This window comes from Diaphorina citri, unplaced genomic scaffold, assembly GCF_000475195.1.
Source record: "Diaphorina citri unplaced genomic scaffold, Diaci psyllid genome assembly version 1.1 scaffold98, whole genome shotgun sequence".
NCBI lineage: Eukaryota > Metazoa > Arthropoda > Insecta > Hemiptera > Psyllidae > Diaphorina > Diaphorina citri.
In genome coordinates, this window is record NW_007377535.1 from 321,647 (window position 1) to 346,829 (window position 25,183).

The window sequence follows — 25,183 nt, forward strand, 5'->3', positions numbered from 1 at the left end:
TGAAACATGCAATTTCAATTATAATTTTGTGTAAGGTTCCTTTTCTGCCCCAAGCCAGACCCATTAGTCATTAGTAAGGAAGTTCAAATGCCATATTGCCATGGCGACATACTATTTTGCCATATTTTAGCGAAATTAGGAAAAATAAATGCCATAAAAAGCCTAAAATGCCGTATTTTGCCATGCATTTTGCCATATTTTAAGCATTTTTAGGTTATTTTGCCATACATTTTGCCATATTTCAAGCATTTTCAGGGGAAAATATAAAACTTTAAGAACAAATATTTTTTGCGAAAAAAAAAAAAAAAAAAAACAAAAAAACAAAAAGGGGTTTTGCATTTGGGGAAAAATTTACCATAAAAGGAAAATTTCTAGGAATGGTCGACTAGTGACTAGTCAATAGTTGTACCCTCCGGGGAAGGTGGGGGCGATAGAAAGTAAAGCACATAGATATTGCGGGTGTGAGTACAACGGAAAAACGAGTTTTTATTGCAATTATAGACTACCTAGCCGAGTAAAAAAACAGGCCTACTTGTCGTTTGAAAAAATAATCGTGTCTTGTGTAGTGAGAACAGTCTCATTGCCTTCAAGGACACTCGGAAAGAAATCGGATGAAACTCACGAAAAATGGAAACGGGCCTTGACGTGAAAACATCCCGAAACCAAAATGTTTTACGTCCAGAGTTAATAACAAATTGACTAAAGGGTAAGTACTAAAAGGGTACTATTAGGCCGTTGATCCCAAATGAAACACTGTTTAAAGGTGACACTAACTGTCACTGTAAAGTTTACATAGCCATTTTTTATGCGCATACCTGAATAAATTGAAATAGAGCTCCCTAGAACTAGAATCGAGTTTAAAACTAGACTTGGGTATAAACAACGGTCATACGAACATTGCACTTGGTCTGGCTGGGTTGGCAGGTTCCGGGTTTTGACATTAATTAATTTTATTCCTTTTTTTATTATGTATTTGTATTTTCGATTTATATTGTGATAGGGCATGAACATGGCATAGCTGTGGCCAGCACCAGTGAAACTAGAAGTGGGAAATTCACTCACCTCATTTTTTTGGTTACAACATACGCTGGAGCAGCCCACTGTTCCCTCTACGGCAGATTTTCGGTGTACTACATTGGGTGTAATGTCATCCATGTGCAACAGGAACAGCTGAAAATGGAATATACTTTGTTTATCCTGCCAGAATGAGACTGAAAAGTCCCTTTCCTCCCGCAGTTTAACCCCTACTTATCCCAAGCTGTAGGGGGTAAGAAAAAAAAATGTAGAACGTACCCAAATATTAACTGATCGAACGAACCGAAATTCAAGTTTTCGAGGAGGACCTTGAACCTTTGGGAGATTATCAACTGGAATTCGGACTCTGAAATCTAAAATTCGGACTACAGTCTTCAGACTCTAAACCTTAGTTTTAAGGGTAGTGCCAACACTTTTGGAAAGATCGTCAGAATCACTAAGTACCTAATAATATGTCATTTAATATCAGTGGTACATGTGAGTACGTTGAGTGTTTGACAACAATGACACATGAATGAAAATTTGGCTCCTTACCTTGTGGAAAGGGACCTTAGCTCCGTCGGCCGTTCCTTCAATTTCCTCGACATACTGGGGGAAGTTCTCTCGGACACTGGCCAGTGTTGCATCATAGACCCGACGACCTGCGTCTGTTTCATACAGGGGCAAATAGGTGTCGTTCAGGGGGCCGGATGTTTCCAGGAAGCTCTTGATGATACCGCTGAATGTGCGACCCTGTAAATCACCAAAGTTGATACATTACTGACAGATAATAGATATGTATTGTATCACCAATGATAAAGTAAATTATCAAGAAATTGATTTAATTTTAAAATTAAACCAGAGTTATGAGTGACATTACAATACCTCATAGGTACTTGTATCTTGAGATCGATGACACTACTTCTAGGAAGATAATCGGAATGTAGATAATGCATGTAGGTAATTGATTAAATTTTTATTGATAGTCTGGCTGGGGGACTTTAAACAGAGAGTATACCAGCCTGAAATTTCCCTTGCTAAAGAAATAGCAAAGGTCAAGTGCGAAATGCATCCATCCGGATGTTTCCAGGAAGCTCTTGATGATACCGCTGAATGTGCGACCCTGTAAGTAACCAAAGTTGATACATTACTGACATATAATAGATATGTATCACCAACTGATAAAGTAAATTATCAAGAAATTGATTTAATTTTAAAATTAAACCAGAGCTATGAATGACATTACAATACCTCATAGGTACTTGTATCTTGAGATCGATGACACTACTTCTAGGAAGATAATCAGAATGTAGATAATGAATGTAGGTAATTGATTAAATTTTTATTGATAGCCTGGCTGGGGGACTTTAAACAGAGAGTATACCAGCCTGAAATTTCCCTTGCTAAAGAAATAGCAAAGGTCAAGTGCGAAATGCATCCAAGAAATATTTGGACCCACCTATGTACAGAATTGAAATAGCGATACGTACCGATCTGAATCCACCTACAATACCTACATAATTGAGATGAAGATAGGTAGATGTGGTAGGTATCAACGTAATAATATGTCATTTAATATCAGTGGTACATGTGAGTACGTTCAGTGTTTGACAACAATGACACATGAATGAAAATTTGGCTCCTTACCTTGTGGAATGGGACCTTAGCTCCGTCGGCCGTTCCTTCAATTTCCTCGACATACTGGGGGAAGTTCTCTCGGACACTGGCCAGTGTTGCATCATAGAACGGATTGTTCATTTAACATTATCGAGTTATCGACTATCTGGTATCAGAGCAGGAGCGACAAAAAGAAGACAAAGGAATGGATCGGATAATGATATGTGCTTTTAGGTAGTACTTACCTAAAATTGAAATATACGTCTTCTCAGGAATTCAGACAGTCAAAGCTATCTTGGTTTGAGATTCCTTGTCTTGTCACAAGGGCGACCATGGATCATTAACCCTTGCGGAGACCATCGCAGAAAAAATACTCAGCTCAATTTCTTGATTGTCTGAGAGGGTTGGTACTATGGTCGCAGCTATGACCAGTTCTCCGTTGAGGACGCTTCTATTCATTAGCATTGTTTATTTTCTCTTGGGTCGGTAATAGGCTATGGTCGATGATCGGTTCTCTTTTGTGGACGCCTACCTTCTATCCGTCACTGATTTCGGTAATTAAATCCAGCTCAAAATAGGGGTGTTAAAATCGGTATATTAGGAATTGAATTAATCAAAGCTGCTAGCACCTGATCTCTAACAGCTATTGGTAATCTCACCTTAATTGCCAATTAGCATTATCCACTGCATTTTCTTATAATTACTCTACCAAGAGACACAAAGCTAATTATTAGCTACTTTAATGTCGTTCAATATTGTTTTTCCTTACTGCTCTGAACATGCATTGAAAAAATGTACTGATCTGTAAAGGTGCCAGTATACTGTAGAGTAGACTTTTTCGCTACACTTGGTCTCGCGGAACTACACTCTTTAGGTAGGTACAAACTTGGTAGACTCTACCGGTAGTAAATCCAGCTCAAAATAGGGGTGTTAAAATCGGTATATTAGGAATTGAATTAATCAAAGCTGCTAGCACCTGATCTCTAACAGCTATTGGTAATCTCAACTTAATTGCCAATTAGCATTATCCAATATCCACTGCATTTTCTTATAATTACTCTACCAAGAGACACAAAGCTAATTATTACCTACTTTAATGTCGTTCAATATTGTTTTTCCTTACTGCTCTGAACATGCATTGAAAAAATGTACTGATCTGTAAAGGTTCCAGTAGGTATACTGTAGAGTAGACTTTTTCGCTACACTTGGTCTCGCGGAACTACACTCTTTAGGTAGGTACAAACTTGGTAGACTCTACCGGTGTTCTGGCACCTTACGCGGGATGTCATTTCATCTTCTCCCCAAACCTTGTGGTCTAAGCGCACGCGGCAGTGTGTGTGTGTGTGTGTGTGTGCCAGGCCAAGTTCCGACCTCAGCACGCAGTGTGTAATTGTGTATACCTATATGTATTTAAATATTACCTACTCGCTGATGCAGTTAAGAATAAGCAGTGCTTTATTTAGACTGTCAGTTTAGAATAGGGTTGCCAACCGTACGTTATTTCCCGGAACAATCCGTATTTTTGTCAAAAATCAAATGTTCCGCCGGAACACACCTTTGTTGCGTGCAAAGAAGTTGTGCAAAGCCCTTTGACAACATTCACTGGGTGAGTGCCTTTACCTGATACCTACATATATCGATGTTATATTGTATATGTCTACCAGTACAACATGTAGGTTAACATACCTAGAACATACCTAGCTACAACATGTAGGTAGGTAGGTTCTTGTTATTCAAAATATGAAAACCGGTAGCGAGCAGGTGGATTGAATTCAAACCGCATTGAGCGGAGAGCTAAAAGCTTTATTCGCATTTCTCTCCGCTCCACTATGCCAACTGAATCATCATGAAAATACCCCGAAGTTTCTGATCCGGAGGAAGTTGTGCAAAGCCCTTTGACAACATTCACTGGGTGAGTGCCTTTACCTGATACCTACATATATCTATGTATATTGTATATGTATACCTGTACAACATGTAGGTTAACATACCTAGAACATACCTAGCTACAACATGTAGGTAGGTAGGTTCTTGTTATTCAAAATATGAAAACCGGAAAAATTTCCAGGCGCTAATTGTGTCACGAGCCCTTATTCCTGTAATACTGGAATGCCTGATGCTTTGACATAATTACCTACTATCAAGACTAGAAAAAAATAGAAATATTTGGACCCACCTATATGTACATAATTGAAATAGCGATACGTACCGATCTGAATCCACCTACAATACCTACATAATTGAGATGAAGATAGGTAGATGTGGTAGGTATCAACGTGGTTGTTAAATGGTTGTTAAAAAATCATTAAAACTAAAATACCTGATGTCTGCAATGCAAGAGGTACGGGAAGGAAATTACCCACCTATGTACATAATTGAAATAGCGATACGTACCGATCTGAATCCACCTACAATACCTACATAATTGAGATCAAGATAGGTAGATCTAGTAGGTATCAACGGAGAGATGGTTGTTAAAAAATCATTAAAACTAAAATACCTGATGTCTGCAATGCAAGAGGTACGGGAAGGAAATTTCTAGCTGTGCCCCAAGCGTTCCTTTTCCTACCTACCATAAAAAAGTGTGTGATTGATTTACTTTGTGAGGTCTAAAGTGTCTAATGATAGTGCCTGACTGTTCAGAACTATGGTTAAATTCCTCATCACAATTATTATGACGTGAAGGTATGCGTTACTGACTGAGATTTCATATTCTAATGAGGCATTCCTTATTTTCATGGCAGGAAATGGAAAATTGTTCACACAAAAGGGACACAGAAGGTTATTTCTAGGTAAAAACTCCTCAAAAATCCAAATCTGAAGTCAAAAACAATGGAAAATTATTTTAAAACGTTTAACGTTCAATTTTTATTTGACGTTCCAAGGAAAAATGTAAAACAGTTGCCTCTGATACTTGAAAAAATCGCTTATTTTGCCATGATTTTAAATTATAAATGCCATATTTTCCCAAAATAAGTGCCATATTGCCATGTTTTTTAGTGCCATATTTTGGAAAAATAAGTGCCATATTCTGAACTATTCCTTTTCCTACCTACCATAAAAAAGTGTGTGATTTACTTTGTGAGGTCTAAAGTGTCTAATGATAGTGCCTGACTGTTCAGAACGGTTAAATTCCGTATCACAAGTATTATGACGTGAAGGTATGCGTCATTGACTGAGATTTCATATTCTAATGAGGCATTCCTTATTTTCATGGCAGGAAATGGAAAATTGTTCACACAAAAGGGACACAGAAGGTTTGAAAATTCAAGTATTTACCTAATTGGACATAACTTTTTACATATTTGTTCAATTAATTTTCATACCAGGTTAATGAGCTATGCATACCTATTATAGTGATATGTGGCATGCCAGCGCATAGCGCATAGACCACCTGATCTGGTATACAAAAATGTGATTTCTAGAAATCATGAAACTGATAGGCATGCAAAATGGCATCTACTAATAAGTTCCTGTTCTTAGCAAGTAAAGTATGTACATACTAGTAAGGACTTAGGAGGTGTAAGTACCCATAAGGTATTTTTTTTCTTTTTCCCAAGGTGTTTGAAAGAGGAAACGTCCCGAAAGCGAAGAGAGAAAGAAGCCAGGATAGGACTGATAGGAGAAAGCCAGTCGTTCCGAGAAAAAAACCTCATCTGTTCAGGATAAAATCCGCCCCGGACGGGAATCGAACCCGCGACCTAGCGCTTACAAAGCAGACGTGCTTCCCTCCAAACTAACCAGGCCGGTACCTAGGTATCTCACACCTCTTATATGCTAATGGTAAAATGGTAACCTGTGGGTCTGTTGAACAACCAACAACATACAAATGAGTAGTCTAGTTCCAAAAGTGAATGACATAAAAAAGTGGTCTTTTTTTTAAAGGAAAACAATATTTATGTATGTATACATAAATTTACCATAATTATGAGAATCAATAATAAATGTGTGTGTTTTTACTTTTTTACTAGGTACCTACATTTTTTTCTTAAAGCAACCATACCCTTTTGACAACTTATAGTTAGTTAACTATCAACAATTCATCACCCATATGAAGAATTAATTTTCATACCAGGTTAATGAGCTATGCATACCTGTTATAGTGATATGTGGCATGCCAGCGCATAGACCACCTGATCTGGTATACAAAAATGTGATTTCTAGAAATCATAAAACTGATAGGAATGCAAAATGGCATCTACTAATAAGTTCCTGTTCTTAGCAAGTAAAGTATGTACATACTAGTAAGGACTAAGGAGGTGTAAGTACCCATAAGGTATTTTTTTTTTTTCTTTTTCCCAAGATGTTTGACAGAGGAAACGTCCCGAAAGCGAAGAGAGAAGGAAGCCAGGATAGGACTGATAGGAGAAAGCCAGTCGTTCCGAGAAAAAACCTCATCTGTTCAGGATAAAATCCGCCCCGGACGGGAATCGAACCCGCGATCTGGCGATTACAAAATCGAACCCGCTTCCCTCCAAGCTAGTCAGGCAGGCACCTAGATATCTAACACCTCTTATATGTTAATGGTAACCTGTGGGTCTGTTGAACAACCAACAACATACAAATGAGTAGTCTAGTTCCAAAAGTGAATGACATAAAAAAGTGGACTTTTTTTTAAAGGAAAACAATATTTATGTGTGTACCTATACATAAATTTACCATAATTATGAGAATCAATAATAAATGTGTGTGTTTTTACTTTTTTTTACTAGGTAGGTACCTACATTTTTTTCTTAAAGCAACCATACCCTTTTGACAACTTATAGTTAGTTAACTATCAACAATTCATCACCCATATGAACCTCATTAGTGTAAGGTCAGAACCATGAGAACATACGTTTTGGGGAGTTTTTCACCCATACCTAATTGAACAGTCGTTAACACCACTAGTAAATTACCTCTTATCATTCATACGTTTATAAGTAAATGAAGGACCCGTGTACGTCCTGCTTACTTATCTCGCCATTTTTTTTGCCATTTTTCAATAATTAGGTAGGTACCTGTTTGATAATTTAGCAATGGTTACTTTGACATATTCAAGGTATTTTTTTGCTATTTGCCAAGAAAAATAGTTGGATGTCTGATAAAAGTACAGAAGTTGCTTTGGCCGTAGAAAATTAAATTTTACCGAAATTGGAAAAAAAATCTGTAGAACTAATAGGTAGGTAGGTAAATACTCGGACCTCCATGAGGTTTAAGTGCAAATTTATCAAATCAAAGTTTTTTTTTCAAAGGAAACTACCCACACAACCTATTATTATTCCCATATTACGACAACCTGATGTGTGTGTGTGTGTTTTTTTTTTCCTTTTTCAACTAGGCATATTAGAAGTCGATATTGGATTGTGGCAGGGAATCCCTACAAGTGAAATTATTGTAACGTATCTATACCTAATTTATCTACATACATAATATTATATTCTATGTGTATGAGCAAAATTTGCTTAATGCAATTACATATTTTACAGAAACAACACAAATAATAGTGCATAAGTAAAAATCGAAAACGTAAGGACAAACTCAAGTAAATCTCAATACCAACATGCGGTTGCAGAAATGCATACACTACATATTAAGTTCAGAATGCAATATAGGATACAGGTATGAAAGGGAGAGCGAAAAACATAAAGGAAATAGTAAAATCATAAAAGGAATAATAAAATCACACAAGGAAGCTAATGTGTCCAGGACACTGCATAACAATCATTCATTCAGATATTTTTTTCATAAGGCCCACGTTCAATAATAATAAAATACTTCATACCATGCATTTCACACTTTGCAGAAGTTGTGACGTAATATTGAAGAAAAACCTTACATAAGCATGATAATAGTTGTTGTGACATCAAAATTTTGCGAAAGATGAAGTACAAAGTTGCTCTCAGAATGCCAGATGGTCTTTTTTTCATCTACCTAAAAATGAGCTATCTGTGTGCTTGCATTTGATAAACCACAAAGTAACATTTGATAAAATTACAAAATTTAAACCAAGTATATTCAACATAAAGTTAGTGAATAAAATTTGAAGAAAAAAACAACATATTTACAATATTATAATAATCTTAATTACATTTAAGTAATGCACCCAAAAGAGTCATTTTACTCACATTAAATTAGAAGTAGGATATAAGATACCTATATGATGTTTCGAGCAAGATATTTAAAGCTTGAAGGCAATTATTATTATTATTATTATTATTATTATTAAAAGGAACTCATTTTACTTTCTGTGTGTTATATTGAGGCATTTGCATAAAATGCATGATAAGTCTATCTTTCAAATAAGATATTGGAAGAAACTTGAAAAAGAAATGATAAAATCTATATCTAAACTCATTAGTACATGAGTAAAAAGCTCTAGGGTCCTTATCAACAAGAGCCCCATGAATGTTTTTCATAATTTGATCATCCTCAATACATAATGGTTTATCAAGGCTCACTGAATACTTTGAAATAGAATCTACATAGTTGATATAAGTATCAAAATAATCCCCATACATTTCTTGAATAGGTTGTGGTCTGTTTGCCATATTTTGTCTCATCATAGAAAGATAATATTGTGGGTCTGACATGATGCTAGTCTGAGTATAAAATGAGCCTGGTATCACAGCAATTACTTTGATTTTGTATTTATTAAGTTCTGTTCTTAGTCCATTGGTCCAGGCTAACAGAGCTGACTTGCTCATACCGTATGGTACTAACCCAGGCAATGTCTCTATTGAACAATGAGAACAAATATTAATGAGCCTTGTACTATGGGTGAGAATGAGGTCCATGAAAAGCTTTGTTAATTTCATGGGACCAATCAGATTAATATTGAGCTCCTTCATAACTAAGTCTGTAGGCTTCCAATCAAATTCACCAAAAGTCATTATAGCAGCATTATTAATGAATATTTTCAATTGCAAATTATTATTTTTCACAAAACTTTCTGTATTTTTAAAACAGTTAGCTATACTTGCATCATTAGCAAGATCTAACTCTACCACAGTAATCCCATGCCTCTCTAAGCAGAATGAGGTCCATGAAAAGCTTTGTTAATTTCATGGGACCAATCAGATTAATATTGAGCTCCTTCATAATTAAATCTGTAGGTTTCCAATCAAATTCACCAAAAGCCATTATAGCAGCATTATTAATGAATATTTTCAATTGCAAATTATTATTTTTCAGAAAACTTTCTGTATTTTTAAAACAGTTAGCTATACTTGCATCATTAGCAAGATCTAACTCTACCACAGTAATCCCATGCCTCTCTAAGTTTCTAGCTCCTTCACTGTTCTTACTAACACATGTAGAAATCACATTCAAGTTGAGTTTATCTTTACAATAAATTGCCATGGTGTATCCTAAACCAGTGTCACATCCTGTAATGAACACAACTGCTTGCTTGTTGTACACCACTGGTTTAGATCTGCCATAGATCTTCTTCCACAAGTACAATACAGCCACCGATCCCAGTGAGTAAAGCAAAGGTCTTGACTTCAGAATTTGGTGCATTTTTGTGAAGATCCCAGTTTGAGGTTTCTTGGCAATCTGAAAATAAAGAAAATTGTCAACAATAATATTCAAAAAAAAAAAAAAAAACACAATAACTAGGTACATTTTTGTGTGCTGTTATCAAAAGAAATTTCACATCTGCATGGACAATAGGGCATTTTGGATCATTTTCTGATGGGTAAAAGGAAGTGGCCAAGTAAGTGGCCCGTTCCACAATGAAGTTAAAACTGGACATTTTTCATTCCTTATACAGAATAATACTGATAATGATCACTAGCAATAGCAATAAGTTACCACTACTTCTTGTAAAAGATATTTCATGCAAATAAAATTTAGTGGGACTGAGGACACTTGTTGAACATCTACAATTTCTACAAATCTCTTTGTAAGTACACACTGTTTACTGTTTTTCAGTGTTTGTGAATGAAATAATTATGGTGCCCCTATTTTTTTTCATGTATTTTTTAGGTATGTAACTGCCTATTTACCTTATGATAACTTCACTGAATCAAATAAATTTAAAGAAAATTTAAATTTTTACAGTTTTTATCACAGATTTTGTTGATAATATATTTTCAAATTTCAACTTTTCACTTTTTTTGAAAATACCTATCAAATAAATATTTGAATTCGCGGGTTATGTAGCGGTTTCGAGCGTTAAAGCCCAGTTCACACGATCACAATCAAAAAGAATTTCACATCTGCATGGACAATAGGGCATTTTGGATCATTTTCTGATAGGTAAAACGAAGTGGCCAAGTGGCCCATTCCACAATGAAGTTAAAACTGGACACTACTTTTCATTCCTTATACAGAATAATACTGATAATGATCACTAGCAATAGCAATAAGTTACCTACCACTACTTCTTGTAAAAGGTATTTCATGTGAATAAAATTTAGTGGCACTGAGGTGAGGACACTTGTTGAATATCTACAAAGCTCTTGGTACACACTGTTTTTCAGTTTGTCAATGAAATATACATATATGGTGCCCCTATTTTTTTTATGTATTTTTTAGGTGTGTAACTGCCTATTTACCTTATGATAACTTCACTGAATCAAATAAATTTAAAGAATATTTAATTTTTTACAGTTTTTATCACAGATTTTGTTGATATACCTATTTTCAAATTTCAACTTTTCACTTTTTTGAAAATACCTATCAAATAAATATTTGAATTCGCGGGTTATGTAGCGGTTTCGAGCGTTAAAGCCCAGTTCACACGATCACAATTTTACCATTTTCTAGCTTCACTTTTCCAATGAAAAATTCGTTGTCCACTCCCATTTTACTTCCAACGCGGGAGGGAAAAAAAGCCCGCGAAAGGGAAAAAATATGGGAAAAGCCCGCGAGTTTGAAAACAAAACTGTTGAATGAACGAAGCTTTTAGTTTGTGTTTGTTTATTGTTATTTGAGTATTTCACCAGTATAACTTTAGTTTATTTTTTATTAATTTTTAAGGATCAATTTATTTATTACTTCTTGAATCTAGCAATCTGATTGGTTAATTTCACACTTTTTTAGTTAATTATATTACCTATTTTATCTCCGATAGTAAAACCAAGTTAAACTCAAATGGTGGCCCTAACGATAAAACTTATGTATAACTGCCTTCATTCGTTGAACAGGTAATTTAGAAAGTTAGTATTTTTCCTAACCTTTCACTCCTTACAGCTTTTCCTCAGAAAAGGCACTGATAGGTTAGAATGAGGAACATAACAGCCACACATAGGGATGAGAGTAGCACACTGGTACTGTCAGATCCCACATCACAGGGAAAACTACTCTCAGCAAAATCCGAAGAGCTGGTGTCTTTGTCTTCGTCATAATCATGTTGATCCTCATATTCTTGCTTGAGAAACTCCACCACCTGTGGAGTCAAATGAAGAAAAATATGGGTAATTTACATAGGTAGGTAGGTAGATTCGTAGAAAACGTCCTTTGGGGCTGTTTGCCCCTACACCTAACCCTCGGAGTAGGCTTTTTGTGTAGGCATGGTAAAAAAAAGTTAGATTTTAACAACTGTAACTGCTGTAGTCTTATTGTCCCGAAAGCGAAGAGAGAAGGAAGGCAGGGTTGGAGAAAGTCATTGGTTAGTTTCACACTTTTTTAGTTAATTATATTATTTTTTATCTCCGATAGTAGGTAAAACCAATTTAAACACAAAAATGGTGGCCCTAGCTATAAAACTTATGTATAACTGCCTTCATTCGTTGGACAGGTAATTTAGAAAGTATTTTTCCTAACCTTTCACTCCTTACAGCTTTTCCTCAGAAAAGACACTGATAAGTTAGAATGAGGAACATAACAGCCACACATAGGGATGAGAGTAGCACACTGGTACTGTCAGATCCCACATCACAGGGAAAACTGCTCTCAGCAAAATCCGAAGAGCTGGTGTCTTTGTCTTCGTCATAATCGTGTTGATCCTCGTATTCTTGCTTGAGAAACTCCACCACCTGTGGAGTCAAATGAAGAAAAATATGGGTAATTTACATAGGTAGGTAGATTCGTAGAAAACGTCCTTTGGGGCTGTTTGCCCCTACACCTAACCCTCGGAGTGGGCTTTTTGTGTAGGTATGGTAAAAAAAGTTAGATTTTAACAACTGTAACTGCTGTAGTCTTATTGTCCCGAAAGCGAAGAGAGAAGGAAGGCAGGGTTGGAGAAAGTCCAATGAATTCTTCTACATTTGAATAAATATATGCAGCTAGGTATAATATATCCTTAGGTGAGTAAATAGGTATGTAACTTTTAAAAAACAAAGGGACGAAAAGTAAATATAAAAAAAAAACTTCTTTAAATCGCAAATTATTTCGTTTTCAACTCGTCTGTTTATCTCACACGTTTTCCTTCTTTTTTTTATTATACCTAGGTAGGTACATGGGAATAGCTAAGTTCTATATTACTGATGTAACTTTTGTAGCCAGACAAAGGTCGGGATTTGAAATTTTATTTTATCATCGTGTGAGTTTTTATAGTGTGAACTTTAAAACGTGATCACAATATAATTGTTTCGGGTAGGCAAGTGAATTTAATGGTGGGAAAATTGCGTTCTTAAAGTTAGTAATGCAAACAAATTCATCTATTTATCAACATTAGTTTGTTAAATGTATAATTGTTTTTGTTGGAAATTGTAGGAATAAGTAAAGTACCTACTTGTTTACCAGTTATGAATTTCTACTTACCTATTATAACCTTTTATACTTACCCAAGAGATAATTTAGGTAAGAGCAAAAGGGGTCTAAAATTATAGCTAATAAAGTTTAATATTAATGTATTATTCTATTAGATTCAGTATGAGCTTTCATTTCAAGATCATTTTTTATGAGTTTATCACATTGCAATAAATATATTAATATTTATTAGATTTATCACAAGATAATTTATGCCCTTATCACAAGGTCATTTATGCGTTTTCTAGAAAGCAATAATTAATTCCAAGGTCGACATTTTTGTTCGTTATGGACTTGAACAGCTCCTCTGGTACGATGGATGTTCCAATCTTCCTAGTTATGATAACACCTAGACTAGATATATTTACGGTGAAATGCATAAATTCAATAAAAAATATGAGAAAAACAGTGCTGATATGATAAAATACCTCTCGTTGTCTAGTAAAAACATCTGAGTACACAAACCTACATATTGTTGTAGGCACTTATTTATAATACCTACCTATGGCTGTACCTATCTACATAATATGTAGGTATTTGGTTCATTATGTAGGTATACTTAATGCCTAATAGGTACATACCTATGTGCTTGATTTTTTAACATTTTCGGACCAAGCTTCATAGAGCTACTTTATAGCCCTTTTTATTACACAGACAACTATTTGTAGCTTTGTACGAACTTTTTTGGGCCAACTGTAGGGTTTTACCTAGGGGCCATCTTGGTCAATAGATTGACTGGACCTGGTGGATGCTCCAAATTACAGATCTTTGGGGCCTCTAAATGTGTCCATGCGCGGGGCCCCTAGATGCCCGAGCCCCCCCGCTCGCGTGCTCTGCGGGGCTGGGATCAGCGGAACTATAGGGTTTTTGCAGTTTGGTAAATATTTTTACATACATTATTCCTAAACGCTATTTACTTACACTAATTACGGTCATGTTCAATTTGGTACCTACATATATATCTACATTTCTTCTTTCCAGGAACTAACCGCGAACCATGGGTTTCGATGAAGCATGAATAAATATTACACAGCGAAAAAGGATAATTTTACCATCATTTTACAGCCTTTTGAACCATGGCAGTGGAAATTGATGACACCAATAATGCGAGAGGAGTAAGTTTTCTTTTCATTTTGGTCAAATACATACACACCTATCCAGTAGGTAGGGAAAAATCTTCTTTTGGGGGCTTGCATATTAAAATTTTCTGCCTTGTTAGATAGGTACCTACATAAAAGACATCAGTCTAGGTACCTACATGGGCTTGCAAAATTCTGTTTAGGAGTTTTCCCCCACGAAAAGAGAATTACCGAGATACCATAGTCTGTTGTTTTTCGTCTGTATTTCTGTAGGTACATTCTCTAATTTGCATTTATTTGTCTTTAGTTCTTGGAGTGGTTGGTAAAGATCAACAACATAGAGGAGTTATGGGAACGGCAGCCAACTTATTTGCTGGTTCAGGCTTGTTTTCTGTTTGGAGCATTGATGACATTTATTCATGGTAAGAACTTCACCCTAGCTCTAGGTTGCGGGTTCAATTCCCGGACTACCAAATAATGCGAGGATGAAAAATATCGAATAGTGAACTACCAGGTGACACAAGAGTAAATAGTCATGGAAAACTGGGCCTGAAACCCAAATAAAGTCTTTTAAAGGCGGATTTTATCCTGAACGGATAATGTTCGTTCTCTGAACGGCTGGCTTTTTCCTATCCCGTCTTCCTTCTCTCTTCGATTTCGGGACGATAAGACCTCAACAGTTACAGTTAGACCTTAGCCCTGTGTTAAACCTCTTTAAAAAATGTTTCTTTCACAGCCTACTCCTCCAAAGGTCGCTGGCCTCTACTGTGGTGTTGCACTGTCTGCCACGGACTGGTTATTGAGGCTCTCTGTTTCTTCCTACCCGAAGATGTTGCAGACAACTACTGGCATTCCCAGACACCCGTCGTGTTTCTGGGAGGAAGGCTGCCTTTGCATATCATTGTTCTATGTAAGTAGACTTATTTTCTCTTTGTGCTACCTAGGTACTTTGAAACTCTATTTTGTGTTAATATAGGCCGGGCGATGCTACCAACTTTTGACATTCGCACGCCTTCCGGCACGCTTGATGTATGTATGTAACCGGGACAAACTTCATCCTAAACAGACAAGGTTTGTTCTCAGAACGACTAGCTTTCTCCTATCTTAATTCTCCTTCTAATTGCCATTGGAATAAATAGGAGCTATTTTTTCCGACCCTGAGGATCGAACTACGGACCTTCTGCAGTCTGCATGGTAAGCACGTAACCACTGGAATATTTATTTTATCGTTCTTCTACCCTCTATGATCTGTTTTTTGTAGTTGTTTTTTTTTTTTTTTTTTTTTTTTTTTCACTCGATGCTGTATGTTTTCGATGAGCACCGAATGATCCGAGTGACATTTCGGCGCACTTTTTCGCCTCCAAAATAGGTAGCCCTCTGGGTTTCCGTCTAGAATCCAGTTGGGATCCAAATGACTGCTAGAGGTCGTTGATTCCGGGCCCAAAATGGTCATTGTGAAGCATTTATAACTTGATGAGACGGAAATAAAAGTGTTGGTAGTCACAAGGAAAAATACCCGTGCACTATCGGCTCATCTCTGAAAATATTGAATGAAAGTTAGGGGTTGGAATTTTGAAAAAGGGGAAAAATATTAAAATCCAAGTTATCCAAGATTATGAATGAAGTTGATCTACCCGAAGATGTTGCAGACAACTACTGGCATTCCCAGACACCCGTCGTGTTTCTGGGAGGAAGGCTGCCCTTGCATATCATTGTTTTATGTAAGTTGACTTATTTTCTCTCTGTGCTATCTATTTTGAAGCTCTATTTCGTGTTAATACCAACCAACCGGGCAATCGCAGTAAGCTTATTTCGTGTTAAGTTGGTAGCATCGCCCGTGTTCAACCGGGCGATGCTACCAACTTTGACATTCGCACGCCTTTCGGCACGCTTGATGTATTTATGTAACCGGGACAAACTTCATCCTAAACAGACAAGGTTTGTTCTCAGAACGACTAGCTTCCTCCTATCTTAATTCTCCTTCTAATTGCCATTAAAAAATTAAATATGAGCTATTTTTTCCGACCCTGAGGATCGAACTAGGGACCTTCTGCAGTCTGCATGGTAAGCACATAACCACTGGAATATTTATTTTATCGTTCTGCTACCCTCTATGATCTGTTTATTGTTTTTTTTTTTTTTTTTTTTTTTTTTACCGTTTTTTTTAAAATCCCCTTTTTTTTTTTAAAACAACCGGTTTTTTTTTTGTTGTTTTTTTTTTTTTTTTTTTTTTTTTTTATATGTCATTTCTCAGATCCTTGCTTCTACTATCAAGCTACCGCCGCAGTGAATAAATTTCAATTTTCTATCTGGACAGAACCGTTTGCTGGTAAGTATACCAACTTCTAACAGCGGTAAGTATTTTCTTTATTCTGCCTTCAACTCATCACCATTTGATTAAAGCTACAACAACAACAACAACCTTGTAACGTGATGTGTTAGGTTATTGTTATGTGGACAGTTAATTGGTACCTACAAAACCAATGTGTCATTAAAAAATTTCGTCATTACTTCATTAGTTACAAATTACATTGTAGATAAAAATGGTAGGCAGTAGGTACCTATGTATTTACTCGTAATTGTGAATATGTAGATATTGTAGGTAGGTACTCATTATTTATCGTTTAGTAAGAGTACACATACCTATGATTGTGTAGAATCTTATGTTAGAGATAATAATGTTTAATTTCCCCCCACTTGGACCGTGGTTCAGGCTAGACTTGTATACCGGAGGTTCCGGGTTCCAGGCAGAGATTGTTTCGTAGCGCGTCTCTCTTGTAAGCGCTAGGTCGCGGGTTCAATTCCCGTCCAGGGACGGATTTTATCCTAAACCTGTAATTTTCGTTCTCGGAACGGCTGGCTTTCTCCTATCCTGTCTTCCTTCTTTCCTTTCTTGACGATAAGACCTTGGAAAAAAAATGTAACATAAAAGTAATTATTTTTTAATTTAATGTCTAATACATTTCCAGTGGCGTTGCTCGTGCTTCTTCAAGATGTCCCGTACGATATTATCGGGGTCAAATTCGTTCATTGGACTTGGCACGACACCGACCCAAACCTATTTGACCGCCACTACTGGGTCCCTTGGAACTCTTACTTCTTTCACGCCGCGTTTTCCGCCAGCTTTACGTTTTGGTTCCATTTCATCCGATCGGGGACAGGTGGGACCAAGAAAGATTGGCGCAAAAGGAAGTGGCAAATTCAGAGGTAAATACGGGGGCGAATTTGCCCTCTTAAAAAAAACCAAGTAGGAAGACTGCTCTAGTAGAGAGATCTCGTAGTAGGTCCCTCATATGTGCAGATTTAGGCATATTTTCTTCTTTTTCTTCGCCTTTTCCCGTGTTCAGATTTTTCGCCTTTTCCCGTGTACAGACGGGGTCGGCATTTTTCGTCAGCCTCTCAATTAGCCCTAACTAGGGTGATTGCTTAGGGCTGACATTTGGTTTCGGATACAAATTTTACGAATGGATGCCCTTCGCACTCAACCTTTGCTATTTCCAAGGAAATTCAGGCTGGTATACTCCCTGTTTAAAGTCCCCCAGCCAGACTAAGCTGGTCTACTTTCTGTTTAACGTCCCCCAGCCAGACATTTTTTTCTATTTTTATTTGTTCTTCCCTCGTTTCCAGCACGTCTTCAGAAGCCTTGGCCTTTGTTCTCACCAGTGTCCTAGGCTGTGTAGGCGGTACCATCATGTTCATGTTGATCTACCATCCCCTCCATGATATGCTGGGTATTCATAGCGAGATCACATTCTTCATTGTGTTTGCCATGTTCTGTCTCATTGTGTGGAAAGCCATTAGTTTTTCTGGCGCCACCGACAAACACTGTGGTAAGTCCAAAACAATTTTCTTAAAAAAACTAATAATAAAATAAAAAAAATCACTGTTTAACTACTACTAAGGGGTTAAAAAAAAGAGGTTTGATAGAGGGAACTGTAGGTATCTGCTAAGGTCTTATCGTCCCGAAAGCGAAGAGAGAAGGAAAATAGGATAGGAGAAAGCCAGCCGTTCCAAGAACGAGCCTTGTCCGTTCAGGATAAAATCCGCCTTTAAAAGACTTTATTTTGGTTTCAGGTCCAGTTTTCCATGACTATTTACTCTTGTGTCACCTGGTAGTTCACTATTCGATATTTCTCATCCTCGCATTATTTGGCAGTCCCGAAAATGAGATTTCTATCGGATATCATGAACAGATTGGTCCCTGTAACCAGACTGTGCAGTTCCCTTCAGCTGTAGGAAAGGTAGGTAAGTGAGAACAACATATACAATAATATACATGTATCAGAACAGAATAGCCCTAAAAAAGGACGTGGCACACAATACAAGGAATCAAGAGACCATCCATATAGGTAGGTACATACTTATATCACAGCTGGCACAGGTCAACTGACCAATAATTATTTCTACCTGCCTCGGTGGTGTAGTGGCCAAGACGCTCGCTTGGTTAAGAGGAGGGCATGGGTTCAATCCCAACAGTTTGAATTTTTGTCAATATGACTTTGCTTAACTTCAGTGAATACCTACGCACGCCGATTTCAAGCGAAGCGCTTTTCCAAATTTTATTTTTCTCTGTGCTCTGTGGCCGTCTGGTCAAGATGTGTCTACGTAGGTACTACTTGAATTTTATCTCAACAATATTCGTGTTACACTGGTATTGTAATATTAGGAGCACTATAGGTGTACCTTAATAGTGCGGATGATGAAAATTAAACAAAATCACAGCCATAACTTACTCTTATTACTACATAAATATTACTACCACTACAATAAGAAGGAACCTACTATTAAACAAACAATAAACAAAGTATTGAATTCAGATGATGAATATGATGATACTTTAAGGTCATCACCGTGATACGCATAACTAAAGTCTGAAATATCAGGCCCGAAGGACCAAAATTTTTTACTCTTGCTATCGACCAACCTGCACCTATGTGTATTTGTAGTGTGTTTAGATTTTTGGAGGGTCGCTGTCGTCTCAACCCTTTTTGGGAACTTTGGCCCCAATTAACCTATTTCAGAGCAAAACACGTATGAAATATATCTATCTACAGTTCTGATGAAATATTTTTTGCTTAGTTCTGAACCCGGCCTTAGCCTTATACAATTTATTTTGTCAAACATATTATAAGTTAATAAGCACTCTGAATAAGCATGATAGCCAAGAGATCTGATATTTCATACAGGATGGACACTATGGACAGTGAAATACGTGACTTCCGAAAAAAACATTGGGAGGAGATAAAATTTTAGTAGGTAGGACCTACCTAAGGATTTTTTTAGGTTATAAAATACTTTGGAAGCTAAAAAATTGAAAAAAATACTTACCCTAAGAAGGTATACGTATTTCAGGTACCAATGTACATAAATTAATTATCACACATGATCCTGGTTAATTGTAGCTGTCTATGTGGAAATAAAACAAATACAGTTGGACGAAAACTGTACAAACATAAGTACTACATTTACTACATACTCATAAAAAAAACAAGGTATTATAAAAGAGGTAATAATAAAAAGCTAAAATTAGAAAAAAAGGAATCTAGATAAAAAGAGCAGCTCAAACTGGAGAAAAAAAAAACAAGCTTTTCTCCCTACTCCCTGTTACTTCACACACATTTCACCTTAGAGGACGAATATAACACTAGGAACAAACTACCGAGTTAGGGCACGAGAGATTATCACGTAATAAAGAAAATGAATGGAAAAAAAGAGTAGGTCTAAAACGGAGAGTACAGATTAAAATAATAGAGATAATTCACAGAGAGCGAGAGCCGCGCATCAGTTGTACTCATGATCAGAAGCTATTGTGTTCTGAACTCAGTGGCGGTTGGTGGGTAGTCAAAATCAAATCGTGAATTTATTTTTGTTAAAGCAGAGCCTTTCCACAAATTTTTGTGGATATCACAGCATTACTAAGCGCTTCCTTTGCGATCAATTTCCATCTTGCAAGAATCTTTTTACACTGGTAATGCCGCCACTGGTCACTACTCGATTAAAGTAGCTACTCAATAATTGAGTAGCACGAGGATGATGAGTGCACGCCGAACTCCAAGCACAGAGCCGAAAAAACTTCGACCCCGCCGGGAATCTAACCCGGGACCTCAGACGTACAAGCCTAGTGTTATACCCACTCGGCCACGGGATTTAATAGTAAGGAAGGATAATGATAACTTTCCGATGGACGTAGACACCTGATGGGCAGTGGTGAATAAATTTCAATTTTCTATCTGGACAGAACCGTTTGCTGGTAAGTATACCAACTTCTAACAGCGGTAAGTATTTTCTTTATTCTGCCTTCAACTCATCACCATTTGATTAAAGCTACAACAACAACAACAACCTTGTAACGTGATGTGTTAGGTTATTGTTATGTGGACAGTTAATTGGGTACCTACAAAGCCAATGTGTCATTAAAAAAATTCGTCATTACTTCATTAGTTACAAATTACATTGTAGATAAAAATGGTAGGCAGTAGGTACCTATGTATTTACTCGTAATTGTGAATATGTAGATATTGTAGGTAGGTACTCATTATTTATCGTTTAGTAAGAGTACACATACCTATGATTGTGTAGAATCTTATGTTAGAGATAATAATGTTTAATTTCCCCCCACTTGGACCGTGGTTCAGGCTAGACTTGTATACCGGAGGTTCCGGGAGTAGGTCTAAAACGGAGAGTACAGATTAAAATAATAGAGATAATTCACAGAGAGCCGCGCATCAGTTGTACTCATGATCAGAATTTCCTATGTTCTGAACTCAGTGGCGATTGGCGGGATATAATAGCTTCCTTTGCGATCAATTTCCATCTTTCAAGAATCTTTTTACACTGGTAATGCCGCCACTGGTCGCTAGGTACTCGATTTTAAAAGTAGCTACTCAATTATTGTCCTCACGAGGATGAGTGCACCCCGAAATCCAAGCATAGAGCCGAAAAAACTTCGACCCCGCCGGGAATCTAACCCGGAACCTCAGACGTACAAGCTTAGTGTTATACCCACTCGGCCACGGGATTTAATAGTAAGGAAGGATAATGATAACTTTCCGATGGACGTAGACACCTGATGGGCAGTGATGGGCTTCTTCTTAGAACGTACATAAGATGAGATCACTAAAGACAATGTGTAGGTACCTAATTTACGATACCTATTGGTAAAATCAAGTTTTCACACCAGCCTAGTTATCTTGGTTGGTAGAGCGTCTGCCTTGTAAGCGCTAGGCTCCGGGTTCAATTTCCGCTCGGGGCGGATTTTATCCTGATGGAATAACGTTCGTTCTCGGAACTCTTAAAAAAAATCACAAAAGAGACAGAAAACTGTACAGAAAGCCGAAAATCCTAAATATACAGGAGCTATGAATTTATTTAGAAAAGAAAGTCCATCTAAGAATTCCAGGACGAAGGAGATGAACTTTCAGAAAGGTAAAAATAGGTAATACCTATCTAGTAATAGATCATTTTCTAACCTCTACTTCCTTGTAAGAAGTAAAGAGACACCTTAGTACGTATTCCTATACCTACAGGCAGATTAACGTACGAACTACGAAGATGGGGATTTTGGCATCTCCACGAATTTTGTAGTGGATGTGACATTTTTACCTAGAATCTCAGATGGTATTTTGTGAGTTTGTGACATTATCATGAAGTGGTTAGCTATGAGATTCTTTGGGACCTCCTTACTTTCAGATTCTCAGTAGCAACAGCAACATAAGTTTATTTTATCTATTGTAAATTATTTTATGTTTCTAATGTCTACTCTTCTGACTTGTGATATCAAAAGGGAGAGAGAGAAAAAAATTCTTGTCAGTAACCTTTGAACTTTCTTCGTAGAGTTCTGAGAATTCAAATGTAGAAATGTACATTTTTCTGCACTTTTGTCCAAAAATAACTTCCAAATTTTATTTTTCTCTGTGCTCTGTGGCCGTCTGGTCAAGATCATTTCACACGATCCTCTTCACAACTTCACATTTCCCCCATCCTTTTTTTTTACATCAGGAAAAAAAAGAAAATAATTATGAAAACGCCAGGTAAGAAGTTGGTAGGTATAGTGGTTGGTACTTTATTTATTTTTTAAACTTTGAATTTGAAAAGATATTTTCATAAAAGGAAAAAAAAAGTTCCGTGTTCCGTAAAAGTAGAACAGCGGACCGACACGATAGAGGGAACCGTAGGTATCTGCTAAGGTCTTTTTTTACTTTCTTTTTATTTTAATTTATTATGGTGCGTCAACACAAAATTAAATGTTATATACACCTATATGCTAAGGTCTTATCGTCCCGAAAGCGAAGAGAGAAGGAAAATAGGATAGGAGAAAGCCAGCCGTTCCAAGAACGATAAGGTCTGTTCAGGATAAAATCCGCCTTTAAAAGACTTTATTTGGGTTTCAGGCCCAGTTTTCCATGACTATTTACTCTTGTGTCACCTGGTAGTTCACTATTCGATATTTCTCATCCTCGCATTATTTGGTAGTCCGGAAAATGAGATTTCTATCGGATATCATGAACAGATTGGACCCTGTAACCAGACTGTACAGTTCCCTTCAGCTGTAGGAAAGGTAAGTGAGAACAACATACAATAATATACATGTATCAGAACAGAATAGCCCTAAAAAAGGACGTGGTACACAATACAAGAAATTAAGAGACCAAAAGGAATTTTAATTGTGTTAAGCATAAATGCTTGCAAATGTCGTTCCCCACTTAATATACTACGCTAAATTTTATGACATGACTTGGACTCGAACCACCAACCTCCAGATTCAAAGGCCACCGTGCTAACCACTGAGGTTGGTAGGAATCAAGAGACCATCCATATAGGTAGGTACATACTTGTATCACAGCTGGCACAGGTCAACTGACCAATAATTATTTCTACCTGCCTCGGCGGTGTAGTGGTCAAGACGCTCGCTTGGTTAAGAGGAGGGCATGGGTTCAATCCCAACAGTTTGAATTTTTGTCAATATGACTTTGCTTAACTTCAGTGATAGCTTAACTCCATACACAAAAAGCTCACTCTAAGGCTTAGCTATAGGTGTAGGAGCAACTGCCCAAGGGATGAGTTAGGTTAAGCTTATACGAAACTTCAGTCACTCTTTGGAAACTAATAGGTTGGTAGGAATCAAGAGACCATCCATATAGGTAGGTACATACTTGTATCACAGCTGGCACAGGTCAACTGACCAATAATTATTTCTACCTGCCTCGGCGGTGTAGTGGTCAAGACGCTCGCTTGGTTAAGAGGAGGGCATGGGTTCAATCCCAACAGTTTGAATTTTTGTCAATATGACTTTGCTTAACTTCAGTGATAGCTTAGCTCCATACACAAAAAGCTCACTCTGAGGCTTAGCTATAGGTGTAGGAGCAACTGCCCAAGGGATGAGTTAGGTTAAGCTTATACGAAACTTCAGTCACTCTTTGGAAACTAATGCACTGCTATCGCGGCTTGCAAATTCGCACGCTTTTACCGGTAAGTTACACTCAGTTGAGAAATTTTACAGACGTTTTACCAGGTTTACACTAACAAACGTTAAGATCGAAAAGAGACGCAAAGTTATGTTTTCCTAGAGATCCAATGGATAAATAGGTACTTCTTAGGTTTCTGAGGCTTAGGTGTTGGGGCAATATGCTCCAGAGGATGAGTTAAGCTTATACGAATCTACTTCTTAGGTTAAATAAGTGATAAGTTCTGGTTTTAGAGAGTGCAAATTTTCTCGAGTTTCAGCTCTTGTCGGATCCAATGGATAAATAGGTACTTCTTAGGTTTCTGAGGCTTAGGTGTTGGGGCAATATGCTCCAGGGGATGAGTCAAGCTTATACGAATCTACTTCTTAGGTTAAATAAGTGATAAGTTCTGGTTTTAGAGAGTGCAAATTTTCTCGAGTTTCAGCTCTTGTCAAAAAGGAAATACCTCTGTTTAGAGGACTACGATGAACAATATTTCGACTTTCACTGCTGCTCCTCACTCCCCATTCAGTATTCCAAATGGTACCAAATCTGTGGCACGCCTTTCCCCAACAGGGCGGAATATGTCACCATTGTGGCACTTCCCACGATAATGGCGGCCTTTGTATTTGGTAACATCTACGCTAATTATGGGAGAACAAAAACTACAAAACAATCTTGAGATGCATCATCAAAGCCTACTTTGCCAGTCTAGTTGGCTTGAAGGGTAGGTACTAGGTAGTGTGCCTGTCTCGTAAGCGCTAGGTCGGGGGAATTGATCCCGCGATTTTCGGACCACCTGGTTTTTTTTCCCATCATCTTGTCCTCCTTTTCTCTACGATTTCGCGAGGATAAGACCTCCGTTGATTCAGTTCCCTCTATTAAACTCCTTGGAAAAAAAAGTATCATAATAATAAAAATGGGAGGTGTTATTTACATACATCAAACTTATAAAAAACGGATTTATTTCTTTTTATACAAGAAAAGTACAAGAATTGAACAAAGTCTCTTAGGTGCATACGCTAAAAATAGGTGGGGGACTCTTCCTTTATAAAGTAAAGATTCAAAGGAAGATGACAAATTAGCTGCTGCTCCCTTATAATCAATGATTATGAAATTAAACCATTACTTTTTACTTTCCTTTTTTATAAATAAAATGGGTGGAAACTCTTTCTTCTCTTGTCCAGTGTGTTCTATGAAGAAAAGGTGTATAAGGTAAAGTTACCTACCAATTTTGGTAATGGTGAAAATTATTTCATTCAATAGTTAAATAAAATTTGACATCTAAAGATTTTCTTCCAGTAAAATTAAAAAAAAAAAAGAATAAATTAGAAATTAATTGCTTACTACCTA

General features: G+C 37.0%; 3 protein-coding genes and 2 long non-coding RNA genes across 9 annotated transcripts; 3 read left to right on the forward strand and 2 right to left on the reverse strand.

Moving 5' to 3' along the window:
- Positions 1-684: 684 nt before the first annotated feature.
- LOC113473977 lies at positions 685-19,723 on the reverse strand. Its single transcript, XM_026833537.1, has 3 exons — positions 19,716-19,723; positions 1,570-1,767; positions 685-1,170 (listed from the first exon to the last, which is right to left on the reverse strand). Exon 3 carries the CDS (start codon positions 1,153-1,155, stop codon positions 700-702), a length of 456 nt encoding a protein of 151 aa, XP_026689338.1. The 5' UTR covers positions 1,156-1,170; positions 1,570-1,767; positions 19,716-19,723; the 3' UTR covers positions 685-699.
- Positions 7,290-12,613, reverse strand: LOC103524410 (D-beta-hydroxybutyrate dehydrogenase, mitochondrial). Of its 2 annotated transcripts, none has more exons than XM_008489424.3 (3): positions 12,382-12,613; positions 9,884-10,167; positions 7,290-9,633 (listed from the first exon to the last, which is right to left on the reverse strand). In XM_008489424.3, the coding sequence occupies exons 2-3, from the start codon at positions 10,129-10,131 to the stop codon at positions 8,847-8,849; spliced, it is 1,035 nt and encodes a 344-aa protein (XP_008487646.1). In that variant the 5' UTR covers positions 10,132-10,167; positions 12,382-12,613; the 3' UTR covers positions 7,290-8,846. The 2 variants fall into 2 exon arrangements, with proteins under 2 accessions (XP_008487646.1, XP_008487645.1); XM_008489423.3 differs by lacking the exon at positions 12,382-12,613 and adding an exon at positions 11,793-12,012.
- On the forward strand, positions 9,333-9,946 carry LOC113473978. The gene is made up of 2 exons (XR_003395730.1): positions 9,333-9,401; positions 9,652-9,946. It is a non-coding gene; the product is annotated as an uncharacterized LOC113473978 (long non-coding RNA).
- Positions 13,215-25,183, forward strand: LOC103524413. 4 transcript variants are annotated; one of them, XM_008489427.3, is made up of 9 exons: positions 13,215-13,359; positions 14,290-14,423; positions 14,695-14,809; positions 15,124-15,297; positions 16,642-16,716; positions 17,357-17,594; positions 18,015-18,217; positions 22,778-22,944; positions 24,276-25,183. In XM_008489427.3, exons 2-9 carry the CDS (start codon positions 14,385-14,387, stop codon positions 24,510-24,512), a joined length of 1,248 nt encoding a protein of 415 aa, XP_008487649.1. In that variant the 5' UTR covers positions 13,215-13,359; positions 14,290-14,384; the 3' UTR covers positions 24,513-25,183. The 4 variants fall into 4 exon arrangements, with proteins under 4 accessions (XP_008487649.1, XP_026689332.1, XP_026689331.1 ...); XM_026833530.1 differs by lacking the exon at positions 22,778-22,944 and adding an exon at positions 18,462-18,628 and having other exon boundaries at positions 13,217-13,359; XM_026833532.1 differs by lacking the exon at positions 22,778-22,944 and adding an exon at positions 18,462-18,632 and having other exon boundaries at positions 13,218-13,359; positions 24,276-24,412.
- LOC113473981 lies at positions 22,957-24,118 on the forward strand. The gene is made up of 2 exons (XR_003395733.1): positions 22,957-23,175; positions 23,497-24,118. It is a non-coding gene; the product is annotated as an uncharacterized LOC113473981 (long non-coding RNA).